The 19,795-nt window shown below is 36.7% G+C and overlaps 1 protein-coding gene across 1 annotated transcript in view; it reads left to right on the forward strand.

Annotated features, from left to right (window-relative positions):
- PREX2 (phosphatidylinositol-3,4,5-trisphosphate dependent Rac exchange factor 2) overlaps window positions 1-19,795 on the forward strand; it is a 288,100-nt gene that overhangs the window by 87,991 nt on the left and 180,314 nt on the right. The window contains exons 7-8 of the mRNA XM_025477924.3: window positions 11,609-11,742; window positions 13,254-13,357. Coding sequence (XP_025333709.1) covers window positions 11,609-11,742; window positions 13,254-13,357 — 238 coding nt within the window. The remainder of the gene's footprint in view (window positions 1-11,608; window positions 11,743-13,253; window positions 13,358-19,795) is intronic.

Below are 19,795 nucleotides of genomic sequence, written 5' to 3' on the forward strand. Positions count from 1 at the left end.
CTGCTGATAGGACTCCAGACATGTACAGGACAGAGGGCTGAAGGCAGGCCCTGGGAGGGAAGGGGGATAGTTAAAGAGCTTTCTTTGAATTGCAAACAAGGATTACTGCTCAGCTTGCAGACAGCTTTATATATGTTTAGAGTGGCTCTAGTGGGGTTAGGACAGGGCCAGGGGAAGATGTCAGGTGGCATGTGGGCCAAGAACAGAGTTCCTTAGAGAGCCTGTGAGGTGAGAAGCCTTGAGCTAAGGTTGGGAAACAGCTCCCTGTCTAGTTCCTTTGCTGGGACCTCCTCATTGCAGGCCTTTTAGGATCACCTTACGGATGAAACGCTTGCTCCAGTAAAATCTCTTGAATTGGGTCTGATTCTGATACACAGTGAATTTGTGTTATTTCTACTTTAGGTGGATTATTTATTTCACTTAATTATCCAAGGTCTTATTTTCCCATTAATCAAATGAAGGTTTTTTATAGTAAAATCTGTCAGGTATCTAGCCTATCTAGTATTTTGTGCTGTAAATTATCATTACATTCCTGGAGTTTAGGTAGACAAGTGATTGAAATTTTTGGTTCCCAAATCAGATGACCTAGTGCAGAAACCTGGCTTTTGAGCATACTTCATCCCTAATCCAGGCTCTTACCCTTAGTTTGGCGGTAGTACATCAGACTCTCCTACATACAGTGTAGGTTATTGCAGGAGTCAAAGGAAATAAGTAGAAGTGCTTTGAATACTGTAAAATGCTATGCAAATGAGTAGTATTTTATTTAATTTATTTTTGTAAGATTTAAAAAAAAGTATTTATTAATGAGAGATACACACAGAGAGAGAGAGAGAGAGGCAGAGACACAGGCAGAGGGAGAAGCAGGCTCCATGCGGGGAGCCCAATGTGGGACTCTGTCCCCGATCTTCAGGATCAGGCCCTGGGCTGAAGGTGGCGCTAAACCGCTGAGCCACCGGGGCTGCCCAATGAGTAGTATTTTAAAGCTCTGGTTCAGTGGCAGGATTTTACCCTTGAGAAATTCCCATTGGTCTAATATATGCACCTGTCTACTGAAGATGTTATATCACTTCAGTTAAAGTTAGATAGTTCTAAGCCACAGAAACTGAAAGAAACATTAATTTAAAAGATATGGAGTACTTCACAGAATCAATAAGAAAGCTATACTCTCCATGGTGGTAGGCAGGCTCATCAGTGCCCTAGCTAAAATGAATAGGCTCTAATAATTTTTTTATTTTCAATTTTTTTCTCATAAGTTTTTCCACACTTACATTACATCACTCAAGATTTAGGATCAAAATCTAAGATTCCTCTAATCTTGCCTAGGTAAATTTGTTTAGGGGAGGTCAGGGGTCCTTGGTTGCCAATCATCCCCTTTCCTTTTGAGGAAAGGCTGATCCATTGTACACAATCTTGGTGAGCCTTTAACAGTTTTCTGAGTTATTTTAATCCCCATTACACAGATTTTAAAGATGAAGGCCATATAATTCACCCCAAATGCTTATAGCTAACAGATGGCAGAGTTTAATATGAAAATAGACAGACTGGTTCTAAATCCTGTATTCCTTGTCACTGTGTAATATTATATCCACTCAGACAAAAATTCAGTTAATTCTTTGATAGCCTACCCTTTAAAAGTAAATTGATTATAGAAATTAGGTTTTTGTCAGCATTTACATAGTGACCTCCATCACAGAAGATGTGTAGTTTAATTGCTCATTTTTTAAGTCCTGCCTCTTATTAGTATAATTCATTATATCTCAGTTTTATGTCTTATCCATCATTTAAAACATTGCACAAGATATTCTACTGAAGGTAATTGTAGGGCAATGATCAGTGTACTTGGAAAGGAAGTTCATTAGCTGTTTAATCAGAGTCACTGATTCATTTCATAGAACAGGATCATTCTCAGTCTTGGTCTGCTTTTTGCCTGATTGATAGTGTTGTAATGATAACTGTAATCTCCGGAGTCATGATGAACAGGGGAGTATTAATAAGCATTGTGTTACTTGGTAATTCAGCTTTACATCCATGATGGCCTATTTGGAGTAGATCTCTCAATCTGAAAAAAGTTATATTAAAAGATAAGAGGCAGAATTATTAATATATGAAGGTGTTGGAAAAAATAAGATCAAAGGAGTTTTTGTGTTTTATTTTATTTTATTTTTTTATTTTATTTTTTGTTTTTGTGTTTTAGAGAGTAAAAAGAAATAATAGAAATTTGACTCCTTGGTTACCTTCTTACATGAAGAAATATAATGATAGAAGACCATCTTAACATCTGTTTGCTGCTTTGCATATGATTAAGTTTGTGTCTGACAATGTATTGACTTCAAATCATGTTCTCTCACACTCTTCATGAGTGTGAGTCTAACAGAGGTTGTGATGAAACTTGTTTCCTTTTTCTTCTCTACAAGGAGATTTGGTAGATACAAACTTGTCCACTGCCTTGAGACAGAGTTGATTTATAGATGACCTTGTTATTTAAGGATAAGTAGTTTGGGAAAAAGGCTATTGAAAGTGAATGGATTTAGAAAGGGGAGCAGAATTTACTAAGTGGGAGAGGCGGGGAAGCTGGATTGGGACTGCATTTGGTAAAATGAACATTTGTTATTAATTTGTTTTATCTAATATATGACAGAATCTAGGTTATAACTTCAGTTAATTAGTTGAATCTCAAAAAGAGTGAGTCAAATGCTGAATCTCTTGCAGGGGGTGGGGTACACATTTTATGGCATCATGTGATAAAATGAGGTGGTATCCTTCATTTCATGTTTAACTTTTCTAGTAGTTTTAAAGTTTTTTTTGAAAGAATATTCAAGTGCTTCATTCATTTTCTCGAGACACTCTCTTGATATTGAAACCATTCTCTTATAAAACATCCATCTAATTGTCATTCTTGTCAATTTTCTTTTCTTCCACAGTGAGTGGGCCTAGCTCTGTTAGATCTTCATCTGTCAATGCTTTGCATATGATTAGGGGAAGTTTCAAGGCCTCCTGTCATCTTTCATCTTTGCCAAGATTATGCCTTCTCTCTGCAGTCTGTGTTTTTCTGGTATTAACATTCAACATTTAGTTGACGAGATGAATGAGTTCGACTCTGGTGTTAAGCAGGGAGAGCCAGCAATGGGGTCAAATAATTAGTGAGTAGTTTCACTTTATAATGATTTTTGCCATCTCATAGCTGCAAAGAATCAGTAATAAACCCTTATATAATATGTTAAGAGAACTTGTTAACATAAATTGACTTACCTTTCAATTAGCCCAGATATGGTTTAGCAATATTATTTTTATTCAGTCTATTCAGAGGTGGGGATTTGTTCTATTATTGCAGTGCTTCAAAAATCATGATTTTAATGTTTGTAGAAACACTGGAAATTAAAAAGGAGCCATAAAAGAAATAAATACACAAGCTTCTGGCTGTCTTTTCTGGGTATTGTCATTTTTTGAAAGCATACTTTGGCACCTAAGAATTGTCCACCTATGAAAATTCATCATACTTCCCGCATTAAGTTCTGTAATGGTGCTTTAAAATTTAATAGTTTTTCATATATGCTGACTATATAATTGGCAGATGATTATATACCTCAAATTATAGAATCAAAATTATTCAACTTAACAAATTAGATTCTGACTTGTATTATTTGCCTCCTGATCTTGTCCATGAGGTACACACAATGAGAAGAGAAGCCATTGGTGAGGAGTGTTGCCAACATGGACTGACTCCAGGTCCTGGTCTTAATGAGGGAGGTCATAGTTTGCTCCATTCATTTCAGACTGATCTCTTCGCCATATTGGAAGGTGATATTTAAGTGGCATACTTCATAAATTTGACAAAGAAAATCCCTGGAGAATAATTGAAACCTGAAACCACAGCATGGAATGAACTATCTACTTAATTATAAACATATATAATCATAAACACACAGCTGCCCCTAATATTCATCATTGTTAAGTCATACCAATTCTCATTTTATTAATGCTCTATTATTGCAATGATCACACTGCATTTAATTCTATATTTACATATTTGTTTCTTCCACTAGTATCAGGAGCAGGGGTCATATCTCAAGCCTTGGGTCTCTGTCTGGCCATCTAGGACAGTGTCTGATACATAGTGGGTTGGGTGGTAATTAAATGCAGATACAATTATATTGTAGTTATGTAGTAATTAATTGTCAGTGGCTTCTCACTATGTTTTGATATTTTTGGTTCTTTTGGTAGTAGCAGTGATTCTGACCTACTTCCGTTATTTGTTTCATTTTTCTGCTACTTTGATGTTCTTTAATCCTCCTTAGCATCCTGTTCTGGCTTATGGTTCACAAATACATACCATGCAAGGTTTTTTTTTTCCTTCCTCGTATTAGAGTTGAACACTTGCAGTGGCTTGAAATTCAGTCTTTGTGAATGGATTTCCATAGTACAGGTTCTGTTTCTTTTGTCTAAGGACATACACAGATGGGCTTCCCTCACTGAAGTTCACCTTTGCACTGCCAGGGCCATGGTGAAGGAAGAGGGATGACATGGGTTTCCACAGGCTGGAGTAGAAAGAGAAGGTTTTGGAATGAGATGCACTGAATGAGTAGACTCCCACCCCTGGTCATAGTTATTTATGTATGGTTACTTCTCACCTTGAACTGTCAGCCTTCCTTTCCTGATTTAATAAAAGCAGTGAGGATTAGAACCATTCATGTAACTTCCTTGCTGGGATTTTCCTGTATTTAATTCTCTATATATAATTCATTGCAAGCATGATTTTACATGATAAATGTAGCTTTCTAAAGGGAAATACAACTTAAAAAAGATAAATCATCTAGATGATAAAAGTACATTATTTTGGTTATTTTTTAAGGGATTGCTAAGACAGCAGAACTATGAATCATATGGATAAACATTATTTAAAAAAATCTGCATTAAATATGTATATGTACATATTATATTATGTGTAATGGGTTTAGGGTAGTTCAAAATTAATGATTTATGCAAGCCCTCTTACTTTTTAAAAATGATTCTTTTACACCTTACCTCTCAAATGTTGGTTTATTTTCATGGGCTGTATTTTTTTCACACTCACATGAAATTCTGTCTTTGTAAAGGTATTTCTATAGTTCAAGTTTTTTAAGTTTTATTTTTCCAAAGTGAAATAATTTGCTACCTTCAACATCTGCACGGTGACCGATGAAACAGTATACAAAGCTGACTTAACTAAGTAAACATCTTTCCCTTTTTTTCTTTTTCCTTTTTCTTTCTTCCTTCCTTCCTTCTTTCCTCCCTCCTTCCTCTTTCTTTCTAAAACTTTACAGAAACCAACTTGCTAGAGATTTATACACAAGAAAATGTTTAACACATTGTCTGGTGTATTGTTGAAAGTTAAAATCCTGACTTTAGTATTCATATAGAGAAAAGTGTTTATCATACATGGTTGTTCAATGACTAAATATGGATTTGCAAACAAATAGATACCTAGATTTAAAAATTAGCGTCAATTTTAAAAATGCAGATAAAATGCCCGCTAGGTTATGTAACATTATGCAGGTTTCAGTGAATATTCACCAGTGATGAATTATACCACAGGTGACCATGTGGTATATTTGTGAACATGCTAATGTGATAAACACCAGTCTGCCCTGGGAAGCAGTCAGGACTACCTCAGGCAGAGACTTGTGCCCACCTTATCTCCATGTCAGCAGGTTTGCTATACTGTGCCCTTGAGCACCTGGATTCAAGTACTCAAAGCCTCCAAAGCAGTCTTAGGGTGTGTACTGAAGTCCAAATGCATCAGCACTTACTGGAATGATTTGGGACCTACCCCAGCTTTACTCAGTTTCAATCTCTGAAGGTAGTGCCAGGGGACCTGGAAATTTTAATAGGCCCATCAGGTGTGTCTTCTAAATTATAAACTTTGAGAACCATTGCCCTAGAGGCTTTGCTCTCTTCTGATGATCTGCCTGGCTTGTTTTCTTGCTTCCACATTTTTTATTTTCTAGTTCACTTGTCTGACGTCATTTTGATAGACTTTAGTGCTCCTGAGTCTTACCTAGCAATCTGATGCTCACAGCCATACTTTATTTCAATTTCTCCTGTGAATTTTATAGCTTGACTTCTTTATTCCTAACCCCACAAACTCTCCTGGTATTTCTAGATAAGTGAAAAGAAATTCACGTAATTTCAAAATATAATAAATTTCATTTACTTTATATATATATTTAAAATTTTATTTATTTATTCGTGAGAGACACAGAGAGAGAGAGAGAGCAGAGACACAGGCAGAGGAAGAAACAGGCTCCATACAGGTGGCCCGATATGGGACTTGGGATCACACCCTGAGCCAAAGGCAGATGCTCAACCTCTGAGCCACCAGGCATCCCTTCATTTACTTTAAAGATAAAAGTTGTGAGATTTTTTTTTTACTACAGAGAAAGGTAGATTTATCATGTAGTGGGGAGAAAAAATACCAGAACATTATTTAAAAAGAGACATTTATTAAGTATCTACTTGTAGATGGGATGGATTTGACGTGAGAGGCACATCATACTATACATAAGACTATATATACACTTGGTCAAATTTTCTTCAATATTTATAATATTGTACATACCTGTGGTTAAAAAATTCTTAATGATTGTCATAGAAATAATGATAGATGTTTTTAATAGATTTTATTTATTTATTTGAGAGAGACAGAGACCAGAGTGAGAGAGAGAGCATGAACTGGGGGGAGTGGCAGAGGGAGAGGAAGAAGCAGGCTCTACACTGAGCAGGGAGTCCAGCGTGGGGCTTGATCCCAGTACTTTGTGATCATGACCCAAGCGGAAGGCTGACGTTTAACTGACTGAGTCACCCAGGTGCCCCGACAGATTTCTGTTGTCATAGAAATAATGTACAGATTCAGTCATGGTAAGTCAAGAGCAAGATGGTCATACTTTATCATCTACAAGATACACGTGGTATAAAGAGAAATGCTACAAGGCATTCTTTTAGAATGAAGTTTTTTAGACAAATGTATATGTTTGACAGAGATTCCTTTAAGTACATAAGCAATTCTCTGGGAATTATTTAATTATTACTGAAGAGATTTCATGTGATGATAGTAGATTACTATGGTAAAAGATGGTAAAGGTAGATACTGTACTAATTCTTAAATCTTGCTGTTAAAGACAACTCACCTCAATGATAGACATATCTCAGTAGGATTTAGTAAAATGTAATATGAATGACATTATGATTGTATTGGAAGATACACTTCGAAGCATAGCAAAATGGTTGGGCTTGATGTCATCACCTTTAAAAGAGCTAGCAATGATAATTGTAGTAGCCCTTATGGAGTCCTTTTCTGTACTGGGCATTGTGCTGGGAGTTTTACATATATTGTCTGTTAATTCTTTGTATAAATTTAATACTAATATCCTTTTCTACATTGGCTAGAAGGCATGAACATAGCCACAGATCTGAGGAGTCATTTGAAGTGTAGTTAGTACTGGAAGCAGAGAAAAGAGAGAGCAAGGAGAGAGAGACACACTGAGAGACAGACTATGGATGATTCTGTCCAAGTGGCAGATTGTGTTAGCTCATTGCTTACAAACTACTCTAATTCTAATTTACCAAGAGCATCCTTTCTGCCCTCTGGTCCTCTTTCCTGCCCTCCCACCCATCCTCTCTCTCTCTCTCTCTCTCTGTCTCTCCCTTCTTGGTACATAAACAAGCAACTCTAGCCCTGTCTATATGTTCTGTCAAAGACCCTCCTCTAGCACTCCGGGTATGCCTCTGACTTGTCTAATGCTACGGTCTAAACGAGTGCCCTTCTATAAAATTTGCCTTTTTATTATAAATCAAAGGTTCAGCTGCTGACGGGCAGTGCTCAATCTCTCAAACACCAAACCTATGAGAATATTTGGTGCATTAGCTAGCGTGGCCTGGCTAGTCTGTTCACTCCATTCACAGGACGGAAGATGGTTTTTCTCAGCTGGGGAGCTTGTCCTCAGCAGAAAGTCTTTGTGGCACTGACAAGACAAAAGATGTGAACAAATAAGAGCTTGATGGGGAAGAGCAGTCCCAATAACCCGCAGGCAGATCATGGGAAGACGAGAGTGGGGCAAGGGGGCAGGGGTAGCGGCAGTGGTGAAACTAGCAGTGAGGGTCAGAAATCATGTCCTCTTCCTCTGTTACTGTCTGGTTGAGTGTTTTTTGTTGTTGTTTTTGTTGTTGTTTTGTTTTTACTTCTGTCAGGATTCTTTCTGATTATGGTACAGCTTTCCAAACAGGTTAAGTTTACAAAGGGAGATTGTGTTGGCCTTACTTATGGCAACGTTTGGTGTGGTTGTCAGTTATTTTTATCATCAGGAATAATATATCCACTTTTTAGTTTACACAATAGTTCCCATGAGTTCTTCAGAGCTTGGACAGTATATCCTGTGAGACTGTGTAAGAGGATGGAATAAATGGCCTCCATGCTTAGCTCAAATTTACCTTAAGTTCTTCTTATATTTACTAATAAAGATTATAATCACAACCAGGTCAGAAAATATGGTTAAGATTTCTGTCAAATCAGGGGGCACCTGGGTGGCTAGGTTGGTTAAGCTTCCTTCGGCTCAGGTCATGATCTCAGAGTCCTGGGATCGAGCCCCGAGTCTGCCTCCCTGCTCAGTGGGAAGTCTGTTTCTACCTCTCCCTCTGCTGCTCCCCCCAACTCATGCTCTCTCTCTCTCTCTCTCTCTTTCTCTCTCTCTCTCAAATAAATAAAATCTTTAAAAAATACATTTTTATAAAGTAGGAATGCATCTACTAATACCTATATTAATATTGGAAACTTTATTGGAAGACTGGTTAATATGCAAATTAATATAACATCTGCAGTTACCCTTTAATAAAATAACAAGTTAGCCTCCTTGCTTGGCTTTTTGGGGCTACTGTAAGAAATAGTCTAATATGGGATCCCTGGGTGGCGCAGCGGTTTAGCTCCTGCCTTTGGCCCAGGGCGCGATCCTGGAGACCTGGGATCGAATCCCATGTCGGGCTCCCTGTGCATGGAGCCTGCTTCTCCCTCTGCCTGTGTCTCTGCCTCTCTCTCTCTCTGTGTGACTATCATAAATAAATAAAAATTAAAAAAAAAAAGAAATAGTCTAATATGAAGTATTTTATACCTTTCATAAAATTGTTATCAATAAAGCCACTTCTATAACATTGTATAGGTCCCTGTGCAAGAATCAATGTGATGTTTCCTTGTTTACATTTTTTAAAGATTTTATTTATTTGTTTGTTTATTTATTTATTTATTTATTTATTTATTTATTTATTTATTTCTGAGAGACACAGAGAAAGAGAGGTAGACATAGGCAGAGGGAAAAGCAGGCTCCATGCAGGAAGCCTGATGTGGAACTCGATCCCTGGACTCCAGGATCACACCCTGATCCAAAGTTAGACGGTCAACTGCTGAGCCACCCAGGCATCCCTCCTTGTTTACATTTTTAAAAGTATTCTGTGTTAATTTTTTTTCTTGGGTAGGAATAGTATTTAAATAAAAAAATCATTGCCACTGAAATTGGACTTTATATTCATATTTGATGACAGTTTTTACTTAATTATCACATGATGAGGGATATGAAATTGTGTATATTTTTGATAGATCTCCAGTTATATGTCCATTTTTATGATAAAAGGAAAAGAGAAAGGGAAATATCTTAAATCTACAATGTTTTGTAACAGATGGTCACCAGAGGGGAGATTGGTTAGGGGTTGGGTGAAAGAGGTGAAGGGGATTAAGAGTACTCTTATCATGATGAGCACTGAGATATGCCTGGAATTGCTGAATCACTATATTGTACACCTCCAACTAGTTTAACACTGTATGTTAACTACCCTGGAATTAAAATAAAAAACTTAATAAAACAAAATACTTAAGTGAAACATAAAAACAAAAAATAAAATAAAATGTGTTTGTAATATAGATACTTAACAGGATCACATTCTCTCAACTTCCCACTTGGGAAGTTTCATGTTGATACATATGACTTGTCACTGTGATTTAAATTTTCATAAGCAGGGGACGCCTGGGTGGCTCAGCGGTTGAGCGTCTGCCTTTGGCTCAGGGCGTGATCCCCGGTTCAGAGATCGAGTCCCACATCAGGCTCCCTGTGAGGAGCCTGCTTCTCCCTCTGCCTCTCTCTGTGTCTCTCATGAATAAATAAATAAAATCTTTAAAAAAATTTTTTTCATAAGCAGGGATCCCTAGGTGGCTCAGCAGTTTAGCACCTGCCTTCCGCCCAGGGCGTGATCCTGGAGTCCTGGGATCGAGTCCCACATCGGGCTCCCTGCCTGGAGCCTGCCTCTCCCTCTGCCTGTGTCTCTGCCTCTATCTCTCTCTGTGTCTCTCATGAATGAATAAATAAAATCTTAAAAAAATAATAAATAAAATTTCATAAGCAATCAGAAAAACTATGTCAATGATTACTGTGGAAATACACAATTTAAAATTAATGTTCTGAGTTTTAAATATCAAAAATAAAAATAAAAAAATAAGTTTTTAAAAAATCAGAAATTTATTCCTGGATTTAAAGAAACCAGAGATATTGAAAATAGAAATATTCTTGCAGAGCATGCTTAAAATGGCTATCTACTGAAAACTTTTTTTTTTTTTGTCCAACTTAATGCATTAGTTATGATAGTTTAGGTTGTAGAAACAAATAGACTACCACATTTTAAGAGCTCAAAATAGATGTTTTTGATCAGCTCACACAACGATTGGATGCCTGTACTCTGCTTTAATGCATAGCTTTCCTCCATCTTTAGCTCACCAGGCTCCTTCCACCTTGTGGCTCCTCTCAGTGGGTAGTGCTTGTGTTAAGACTTAGTTTTGCCCCTAATCCTATGACTGTAGTGAGCACTCGTTGAAAGCTTATTTAATGAATGAGTGTGCCTATGCTAACTTTTAACTACTCCAAAGGCTCCAGGGAAGGTTGCTCTCTTTATTTTTTTTCCCCATTAATCTCTTCTTCTTCTTCTTCTTCTTCTTCTTCTTCTTCTTCTTCTTCTTCTTCTTCTTCTTCTTCTTCTTCTTCTTCCTTCTTCTTCTTCTTCCTTCTTCTTCCTTCTTCTTCTTCTTCTTCCTTCTTCTTCCTTCTTCTTTCTTCTTCTTCTTCTTCTTTCCCTCCTAGGAGTGGATATATAAATTGAGGCCTGCCAAAAATTTAGAGAATTTCATGTACTTTGTGACGTGTCCATGGAGTTCTTTTCCCATTCCAGGGAAAGAGAGGAGGAGGAAAGGTGTATTAGGGACATGGATGTTATACAACAGTTTGAAATCATCTCTTTTTAAAAGAACATAGGTAATATGTATCACCATCTTTATATACGTATATATCCATACATGTGTAAGAGAGCTAAAAGGAGACCCAGAATCTCTTAACCACAGTTGTATCTGCTGAGACTCACCAGGAGGAGTCTAGGAGGGAAGGAGACCTCCATCTACTGCATAAATATTTATGGTGTCTGAACTTGCATCCTGTCCATATATTGTATCTTAAAATAAAAACAAACAGACTTTAAGGAGAACAAGAATTACACACAAATGTTTCTGTTAAGTAATCAGAGATTATCTCCATTTTTTCTGACTTAGGGATCCAACATTACCGACACTTGCACTGAAATGCTCATGTGTGGCGTCTTATTGAAAATTTCTTCTGGAAATATTCAAGAACGTGTGTTTTTCCTTTTTGATAATCTTCTGGTGTACTGCAAAAGGAAACACAGGTAAGGTGATAAACAAGTAATATTTCAGAAATTACTTATTAATCCCCCAAAATTTTTTAAAAAAATAATGTATCAGTCTCATAGGCTCAAATTTTTCCTCTGTGCTCCTGGGAACTCAGGATCTCCTCAATTTCACATGCTCTTTAGCCTATTCTCTGATTGTTCTCTTTATCTTCTTGTCAAACATGACTGAAATGTGCCTGTCATTCAATAACACTACCTCCCCAGGAACCTTCTGGAGGAAAGAATTTTTTTTGTTGTTGCTAAGCCACATGCCTCTGGCTCTGTAGGAGAGGTAGTGTGTCTTCCGTGTTTCCCAGTGCTGCTTCCCAGCCATTTCCTCCTCTTCCTTCAGGAATCCTAGCGCATCTGAAATCCATGCCATGACTCTTTTCAACTCATTAGCTTTCCCTCTTTATTCTCATTTACAGCAATTACTATCTCCCTGCCATACATGGATTCAGTGATTCTTGTATCACTTTCTCCTCCCCCACACTGATTTTTGTGTGTGAAACACCAAAGTTTTGGATTATTTTAAACAATTTAAAAAATAAATAAGACCCTGATGAAGGATTATAAGTGTTTTTAAGACACGTAAAAAATTTTTATTTATTCATGAGAGACAGAGGGGGGGCAGGCAGAGGGAGAAACAGGCTTCCCACAAGGAGCCCGATGTGGGACTTGTCCCTGGATCCCAGGATCATGCCCTGAGCCGAAGGCAGACTCTCAACCACTGAGCCACCAAGGTGTCCTGTGTATTAAGAGACTTATTCAAGAAGTATATAGTTCTCATATCATAGAAACGATATAGGAAAACTATTTTCAGCTGGATAACACGCAACTTAAGAATTTCTAGCACAGTTTCTTTGCAGAGGAATCATAAGTACTAACTGAATTTTATGGGAGCTTGAAAAAATGGAAATTACCAGCTCGTTACTGAAAAATGAGAAATGAAAGTGAAAGAAATCAAATGAAATTTTAAAATAACTTTTAGCTTGTGTCAGACTTTGATTTGGTACCTTTGATGTTCTAAACTGAGCAAAAGCACATATTTATCCACAGTAAGAACAACTGTATATTGTTCTTAGTCCAAAGCTTCCATTTGTTTTATTATTTTTTAAAATATTTTATTTATTTATTTGAGAGAGAAAAATACAGCAGGGTGGAGAGGCAAAGAGAGAAGCTGACTCCCCACTGAGGAAGGAACCTGATGCAGGGCTCGATCCCAGGACCCTGGGATCATGACCTGAGCTGAAGGCAGATGCTTAAGTGAGCGACTCAGGTACCTGCTTACATTAATTTTAAAAAGCTGGTACATAAGTCTCATTTTCTAAAGCAACCAGTGCTGTTTTGAATGGGAGGACATAAGTAAACACCAGGAGCCTCATATTTGATATCATTGATTGCATTGGTGTGTTTTATTTTTCCAAAGAATAGCTTAAATCATATTGCTTTAATACATTTTTATTAAGTTTAGTAACAAAGTTTTTGTGCTTTCATTCCATTACAAGACGTTTGAAGAATAGCAAGGCATCTACAGATGGACATCGGTACCTTTTTCGTGGCCGGATCAATACAGAGGTGATGGAAGTGGAGAATGTGGATGATGGCACAGGTAGATAATTAGTACTTTAAAAATGAAACACCATTAGTAAATTCCCTCCTAAGGCAGACTTCTCACCTGAATAATCATTTGCAGTGAATTAGAGCTTAGAAATACTTGGTTAGATAGAGCAGTTGGAGGAGAAAGGTGAGATAAGGGAGAGGGGGACTATGGGCAAAGTAGAAAATTGTATTTGATTGAAACACACTAGTATTCAACACAGAGATACAAAGAAATAGCTGAACAGGAGTGACGTACACAATCACAGTTCCTGGTATCACCAGCATGACTTCAGAAAATAGGGAATGAGCTTATTTTCTTCAAGCAATACTATGTTTTATATGTATATATGTGATTTTTTTCATATAATATATTAACTGTAGAATATAGACAACTAGATTTGTTTTAGCTATACAGCCAGTATGCATATAAAGGTGGTATCGATTTGCTTAGAGGAAGGGTGGTTTCTGTATTTTAAGTGTTCGCTTAAAGTACTTTAGGTACTTTACATATTTTATATATGCATTTTTGCTATGTAGATTTGAAGATACAGACTTTGACAAGTCAATTTATCAAATCACAATTAGTCGCAAATATTAAATACAATGAGGTTAAATAAGTTGTTTTCTATTCGAAAAAATACATAGATCAGATTACATAATATGATGATAAACTAATCTATAATATGAATGGCTAGTAAATTGGATCACATTTTTCCCCAATGACTTTAATTAAAATTTCAAAGATATGCTTCTAGGAGAAAAGACAAGATGAAATAAAATATATTAATTATTGGTAAATGACTTTAATTCCCATATAGAGAAATGTCTAGAGAGAAATGTATAGAGAATTTAAATCTGGGTTGGGGCACAGATCAGCTCCCCCCTACCACATACCTTTGTTGCCATCTCTTACTCCAGAGAGGAGAAGAATGGTTATCATCTGCAGGAATAAGAATTTTCCGATGCTCACCTGTGTGCCATTTCTCTGACCCATTGTTAGCATCCTAAAAAATAGTGAAGCATGAGTGCTGCAGGTAAGGAGCAAAGATGTGCAATGAGCAAAATTCGGGTGTACTCTCTTGGGAGCCAAGTTTTCTTGTGGTGAGGTTCCTCACAGGTTGAGGGGGGATGGAGGCGTGGAGCTGTGTGACAGCTGGCACAGCTGAAAATCCCTTTCTGTGCTGCAGGCTATAATACAGATGCATGTACTCACATCCTATCATGTGGGACCTAGTAGGCTATCTTTACATGGCAGGATGTGCACAATATTTTTTATAATGTAGCATTAATTCATCTTAATGCTTTGAGAGGAGACTAGTGACATTTAGGAATGTTGTCTGTCTAAATGTGAACAGCTGTCTTGCTTCAGTAACCTGATTGCTCAAGAGAATATCCAAAGCCATGTTTATACTTGAGGTGGGTGGAAGTGAGGCAGATGAAGGCATACTCAAACCTCCCCTCTGTTTCTTCTTGGCCCTATCTCCCCCTGGTGGAACCACCTGTCCCCTATTGCTTTAGTCTCTCTCTTTTTTTTTTCTTTTCCCTTTTTATGCCTTTTCATGGACACACAGCTCCTGTGTCTCACTTCCTTCCCCCTGCCCCAGATGGTGTGGTTGTCCCCATTTGTACCATCTGCACTGGTAATCTAAGTGAATTTTGGTAAATTTTGATGAATTTCATCATGCTTCCTATGCTGTGGGAAACTGGGACACTGGATAAAGAAATCTAAGAGCCCAGGGCCTTTGGAGACATGGGTGTAGGATACTATCTTCAGCATATCTGTGTCAGATGTAGGAGAGTGAGAGCCTGTGTGGAGTGATGGAGCTTTCATGCAAATGGACTTTGGATTCAGTCCCATGAAAATGTTCTTTTAGTGCTTTAGTGATTGTAGCCTTCAGAACCTCAGTACCTGGGAGATAGGGATGTTATGGAAACAAGGCCTCAGACCCTGGTAGATATGAATTAGTGTAGAAGGCAGGACATTGCAGAATATTTAGTTATAAGTTGTCTGATGGCACCTGTTGGCACAAACTTCCAAGGTTCGGGATTCGTCGAAATATGATGAAGAATTTAATTACACTTTGTAGTATTCGGTGAAGGCCTTATTTCTTCCTTAAATATACACATGCAGCATACTGCTGGAATTTGGCTGCAAATACTTGCTATAAGGTCACTTAAAGAAATTTTAGGCTGCAGCTGGATACCTTCCCTTCATTTCCTGCAAAGAAAATTTACTTTTCTAATAAGCATGTCTACTATGTCTTTAGGAGAAGTCTATATCCTCAGCCAGGACTTGGAAATTCAAAATTAGAATTTCTGAAGATGAATAGGATCTTGAAGATCAACATTTCCACTGATGGAAATGAGGCCTCATTGAAGAACTAACTTGTCCAGCTGTTTCATACGAAGCTGGGGTTGGAGTGAGGTTTCCTTTTTCCCCCTGGCATGACTTGAGAAATATGAAGCAGAGGCCCCAGATGGGTTTTAAGTCAAAAGGACCATCTAGAGAACAGTGGAGAGATGATGCATCAGAATATAGAGATTAACTTTGGTTGTTTGTTTCTTCTAAGAAAGGATCTGGGTGCTATGCCAACCTTCTCCTTTTTTGTTTTCTTGGTTATTTCCTTTTTTTTAAAAAAAAGATTTTATTTATTTATTCATGAAAGACACACAGAGAGAGGCAGAGACATAGGCAGAGGTACATGCAGGCTCCATGCAGGGAGCCTGATGTGGGACTCGATCCTGGGTCTCCAGGATCATGCCCTGAGCTGAAGGCAGATGCTCAACTGCTGAGCCACCCAGGTGTCCCTCTTGGTTATTTCCATCACAGAATCTCCATTTCTTTTTTGATGAGCTCAGGTTTTAAATGTTCTTACTTTATACTCTATGAATAGGTGTTCTTTTTTTTTTAAGATTTTATTTATTTATTCATGAGAGAGAGAGAGAGAGGGAGAGAGAGGCAGAGACACAGGCAGAGAGAGAAGCAGGTTCTATGCAGGGAGCCTGACGTGGGACTCGATCCTAGGACTCCAGGATCACGCCCTGGGCTGAAGGCAGGCGCTAAGCCGCTGAACCACCCAGGGGTCCCCCAGAATAGGTGTTCTGATGCTGATAGGTCTCAGCAGAGCTGATCGATGCCCATAGACAAAATCTTTCCTACACTTGGACCCTGGATGAGTCCCTTGAGGGATGGCAAATGCTGTCAGTCTAATCTGCTCATTGCCAAAATCAAAAACAAACAACAACTATGCCATATTGTGGTATAAATAATACAAATTAATTAACCAAGATATATATTTTAAGCATGCTTAGAACTTTTGATGAAAAATTAAGAGTTCCCCCAGCTATTTGAATATGTTATAGAAATGCTAGGTATTTTTGTATGCTCTAGGTATAAGTAAAATGCTTTTTTAAGTATGAGACTCCATCAGACAACTGATCACATTGGTTTAGCTCAAGACTTGCAGAAGAAATAATGGTATTTGGAATGAGACTGAGCTTTTAGTCAATGTGTAATCATCTAAATCATTTTTTTTACCATATAAATCTTTTGAAAAATAAACCTGATTATACTTTTACTTAAAATGTTTAGTGATTTGGATTACATCAGTTATATCTCAGAATCCAAAAAAATAATGCAATGATGATATGACATGCAGAAGTGTAAAAATTTGTGTTTATTTTAATATACCCATGTTGTCTATTACTTCTTATGTGCAAGGAGATGGTAACCATTGAGTTTATGGCCAGATTTCCATTCCGTCATTCTCTAGATCCAACTGTCATTTTAGTGAATTCTAATTTAATTTTTCTTTGAAGATTCTTTCTGAGATATTAGTTGGAACATTATGCATTAAAAAGTATCCAGCTTAAGACCTAAGTAGGAAAGCTGTTGAACTTTCTGCAGTTCATTTTCTTGGTAATTTTCATAGTATATGCTTGGAAATTCATTCAAAAAGTAGCAACAGATCATTTGTATTCTCTCTTAAGAACTAGTTTATTTGTGTAGTTGGACAGAGAGCAAAATGGTGACCTTTCAGAAATGTGATCTGTAGTTCAATGTTGGGCAAACCGCAGATTGCAATACAGTGATCAAATTTGAATTGAGTAAGATGGAAAATTTTCATTCTTTTAGGTGTTCTTTAAAATGAATAGATATTTTTGAAGAAAGATTTCAGTTGTCATTTTCAATATAAATATTTGAAACCATTTAAAGATACTGAGCACGTTTTTTTAAAATTAAATTTTGCTTTCTCAAGAAAATTTGGAAATAACAGAGAAATAAGTTGAAAATATTGGATAATTTCACCATCTAAAGGGAAATAAATGGGAATTTAAAAATATTTCCTCCAGTTTTCTTCTTATGCATAGAGTTTTAAAAACGCTTAAACACTGATAATTATAATTTTGTATCCTTTTTTTTCAATTAAATAAAATCATCTGAATTTTAGTCATCTTTATCTTCATGTGTTATCACCACATAACATAGTATTTATTGTTACTTAATAGTCAATAAAATAGATAAGCCATAGTTACCTTAACAACTACAGTATTGTTGTATAACCTGCATTGAATACATTCTTAATTAATGAGTAGCATAAGTTTACAATGTTGAGAAGACTATCAAGCATATATTAGTTCCTTCCTAATACACTTAACATTTCCCAAGTGATTTTGGGAATTAAAAAAGAGTCAAGGGAGCTAGTTTTACTTTTAAAAGGAAAAATCAGAGCCTCTTTTTTTAAAAAAATTTTTTTGCCTTAAATAATGTCCTCTGCTATTTGGATGCCAGAAAATTTTCTTCTATTGTTCAATGAAATCAAAGATTTATTCCATAAAGTAATTTTTTCAACATTAAATATTCATAATGTGAGTAAATTGCAATTTAAAAAATTTCTCTTAGAAATTTATTCATTCACACTGTTGATCACCAGAATAAGGGCTAAACACATTGTTTAGACATCAGTTTCTTGATGTTTTGAATAATATTTTCTGTCAGTTCCTTCTGTTTCCTAGCCTGAGTATAGAGTAGTTGGCTAGCTTCCATCTTATTAAAACTCACACTATTGAAAGGATACCAGCATTTCCACTGAGAGTTATAGTAGTATTAGTTTTAGAAAAACCTCATCTCATTATGTAAAACTATGCTGAATTAAGAGTGAGGAATCTGCAAACTGCATAGTTTCAAAGTAATTAGTGAGTTGTTCAGGGCTGCCCTTTGGATTTTTCTTTTTAGAAAAAACATCAGTGCCTAGAGACAGTTGAATTTGGATATGCTACACTTAATGAATGACAATTTTAATTTTATTCCTTTTTAACACATCCTATAGAATTATACTTGTGGTCCATTGAAACTTGCAAATTTCTGCATTTGCCACTAATAAAATTCTTTCATTAAAAAATATTTTAAAATTTCTACTAAGCAAAAGCACTGTTGGGCTTTTCCATGATCATTATGTGGCTGTTTTTTATAAATAAGTTTAGTTCAAATTTATTTTTTAGAATGAAGTTATTAAAAATTGTGCTATGATTGAAGCTATGAAGCCATTTATATATCACTAATTCTCATTTTAAAATAAATGAGAATCTATTGCTTCTTTTGCAGAACATTGATAATTTAGTAACTGATATGTGATGTTTATACTATACTTTGAGACCTCTTGTATGTATATACACATGTATATATGCTCATATATTTGTATCTCTGTTTAAAATTATTTATGATTTTTTAAATTAGCGATTGAAAGTGGCCAGCACATAAACTTTAAAAAGGAACATTATCCTTTCATTTAAAATTATTAGATGACATAAACTTGTTCCTTCAAAATATTATATTGAAGGTTATGTCAATTAACCTATTATTTGACATAGCAGATTTTAAAGTCACTTAACGATCTTGCTTTCTGTGCATGAAGCAATAGCCATAGGCAAGCTGATTTGTCTGGTTCTGAGTTTAATCATACATTTTCCAGGGGATGTTTGAATGCACAGGTTGTCATGGTTAGGCAAGTCTTCATGAAAGATGGTGGTACACTTTAAAGAGAAGAAAGAGTTGCTGAGGCAGAGAGCCAAGCTGGGTGGCTTGATGAGAGCATCAGCCTGGAGAACAGATAAGTATTCACAGGACTAGGAGGAAGGCAGCAAAGAGTGGCAGGGCCATACTGGAACACAGTGGAAAATGGTATTGTTAGATCATGTGGGGACAGTTTAAGGAGAACCTCTAAAGCAAGCTTCCATACTTTCACTTGATTCAGTGGTGAGCTACCAAAGGCAGCTGAAGTAAGGAATGGCCTGATGACAAATGTTGAAAGAAGAGTCAGCAGAGTGTGGAGAAATCAGGGCCAAGCTCAAATAATCCAGGGAGAGAAGAAAGGAAGACCCAGGTTACAGGGCTGGCTGACCCAGGGCATATGGAGTGCAGGGCCAGGAGCATCACCCTAGCACATAG

Source organism: Canis lupus, chromosome 29 (assembly GCF_003254725.2).
Source record: "Canis lupus dingo isolate Sandy chromosome 29, ASM325472v2, whole genome shotgun sequence".
NCBI classification, from domain to species: Eukaryota; Metazoa; Chordata; class Mammalia; order Carnivora; family Canidae; genus Canis; species Canis lupus.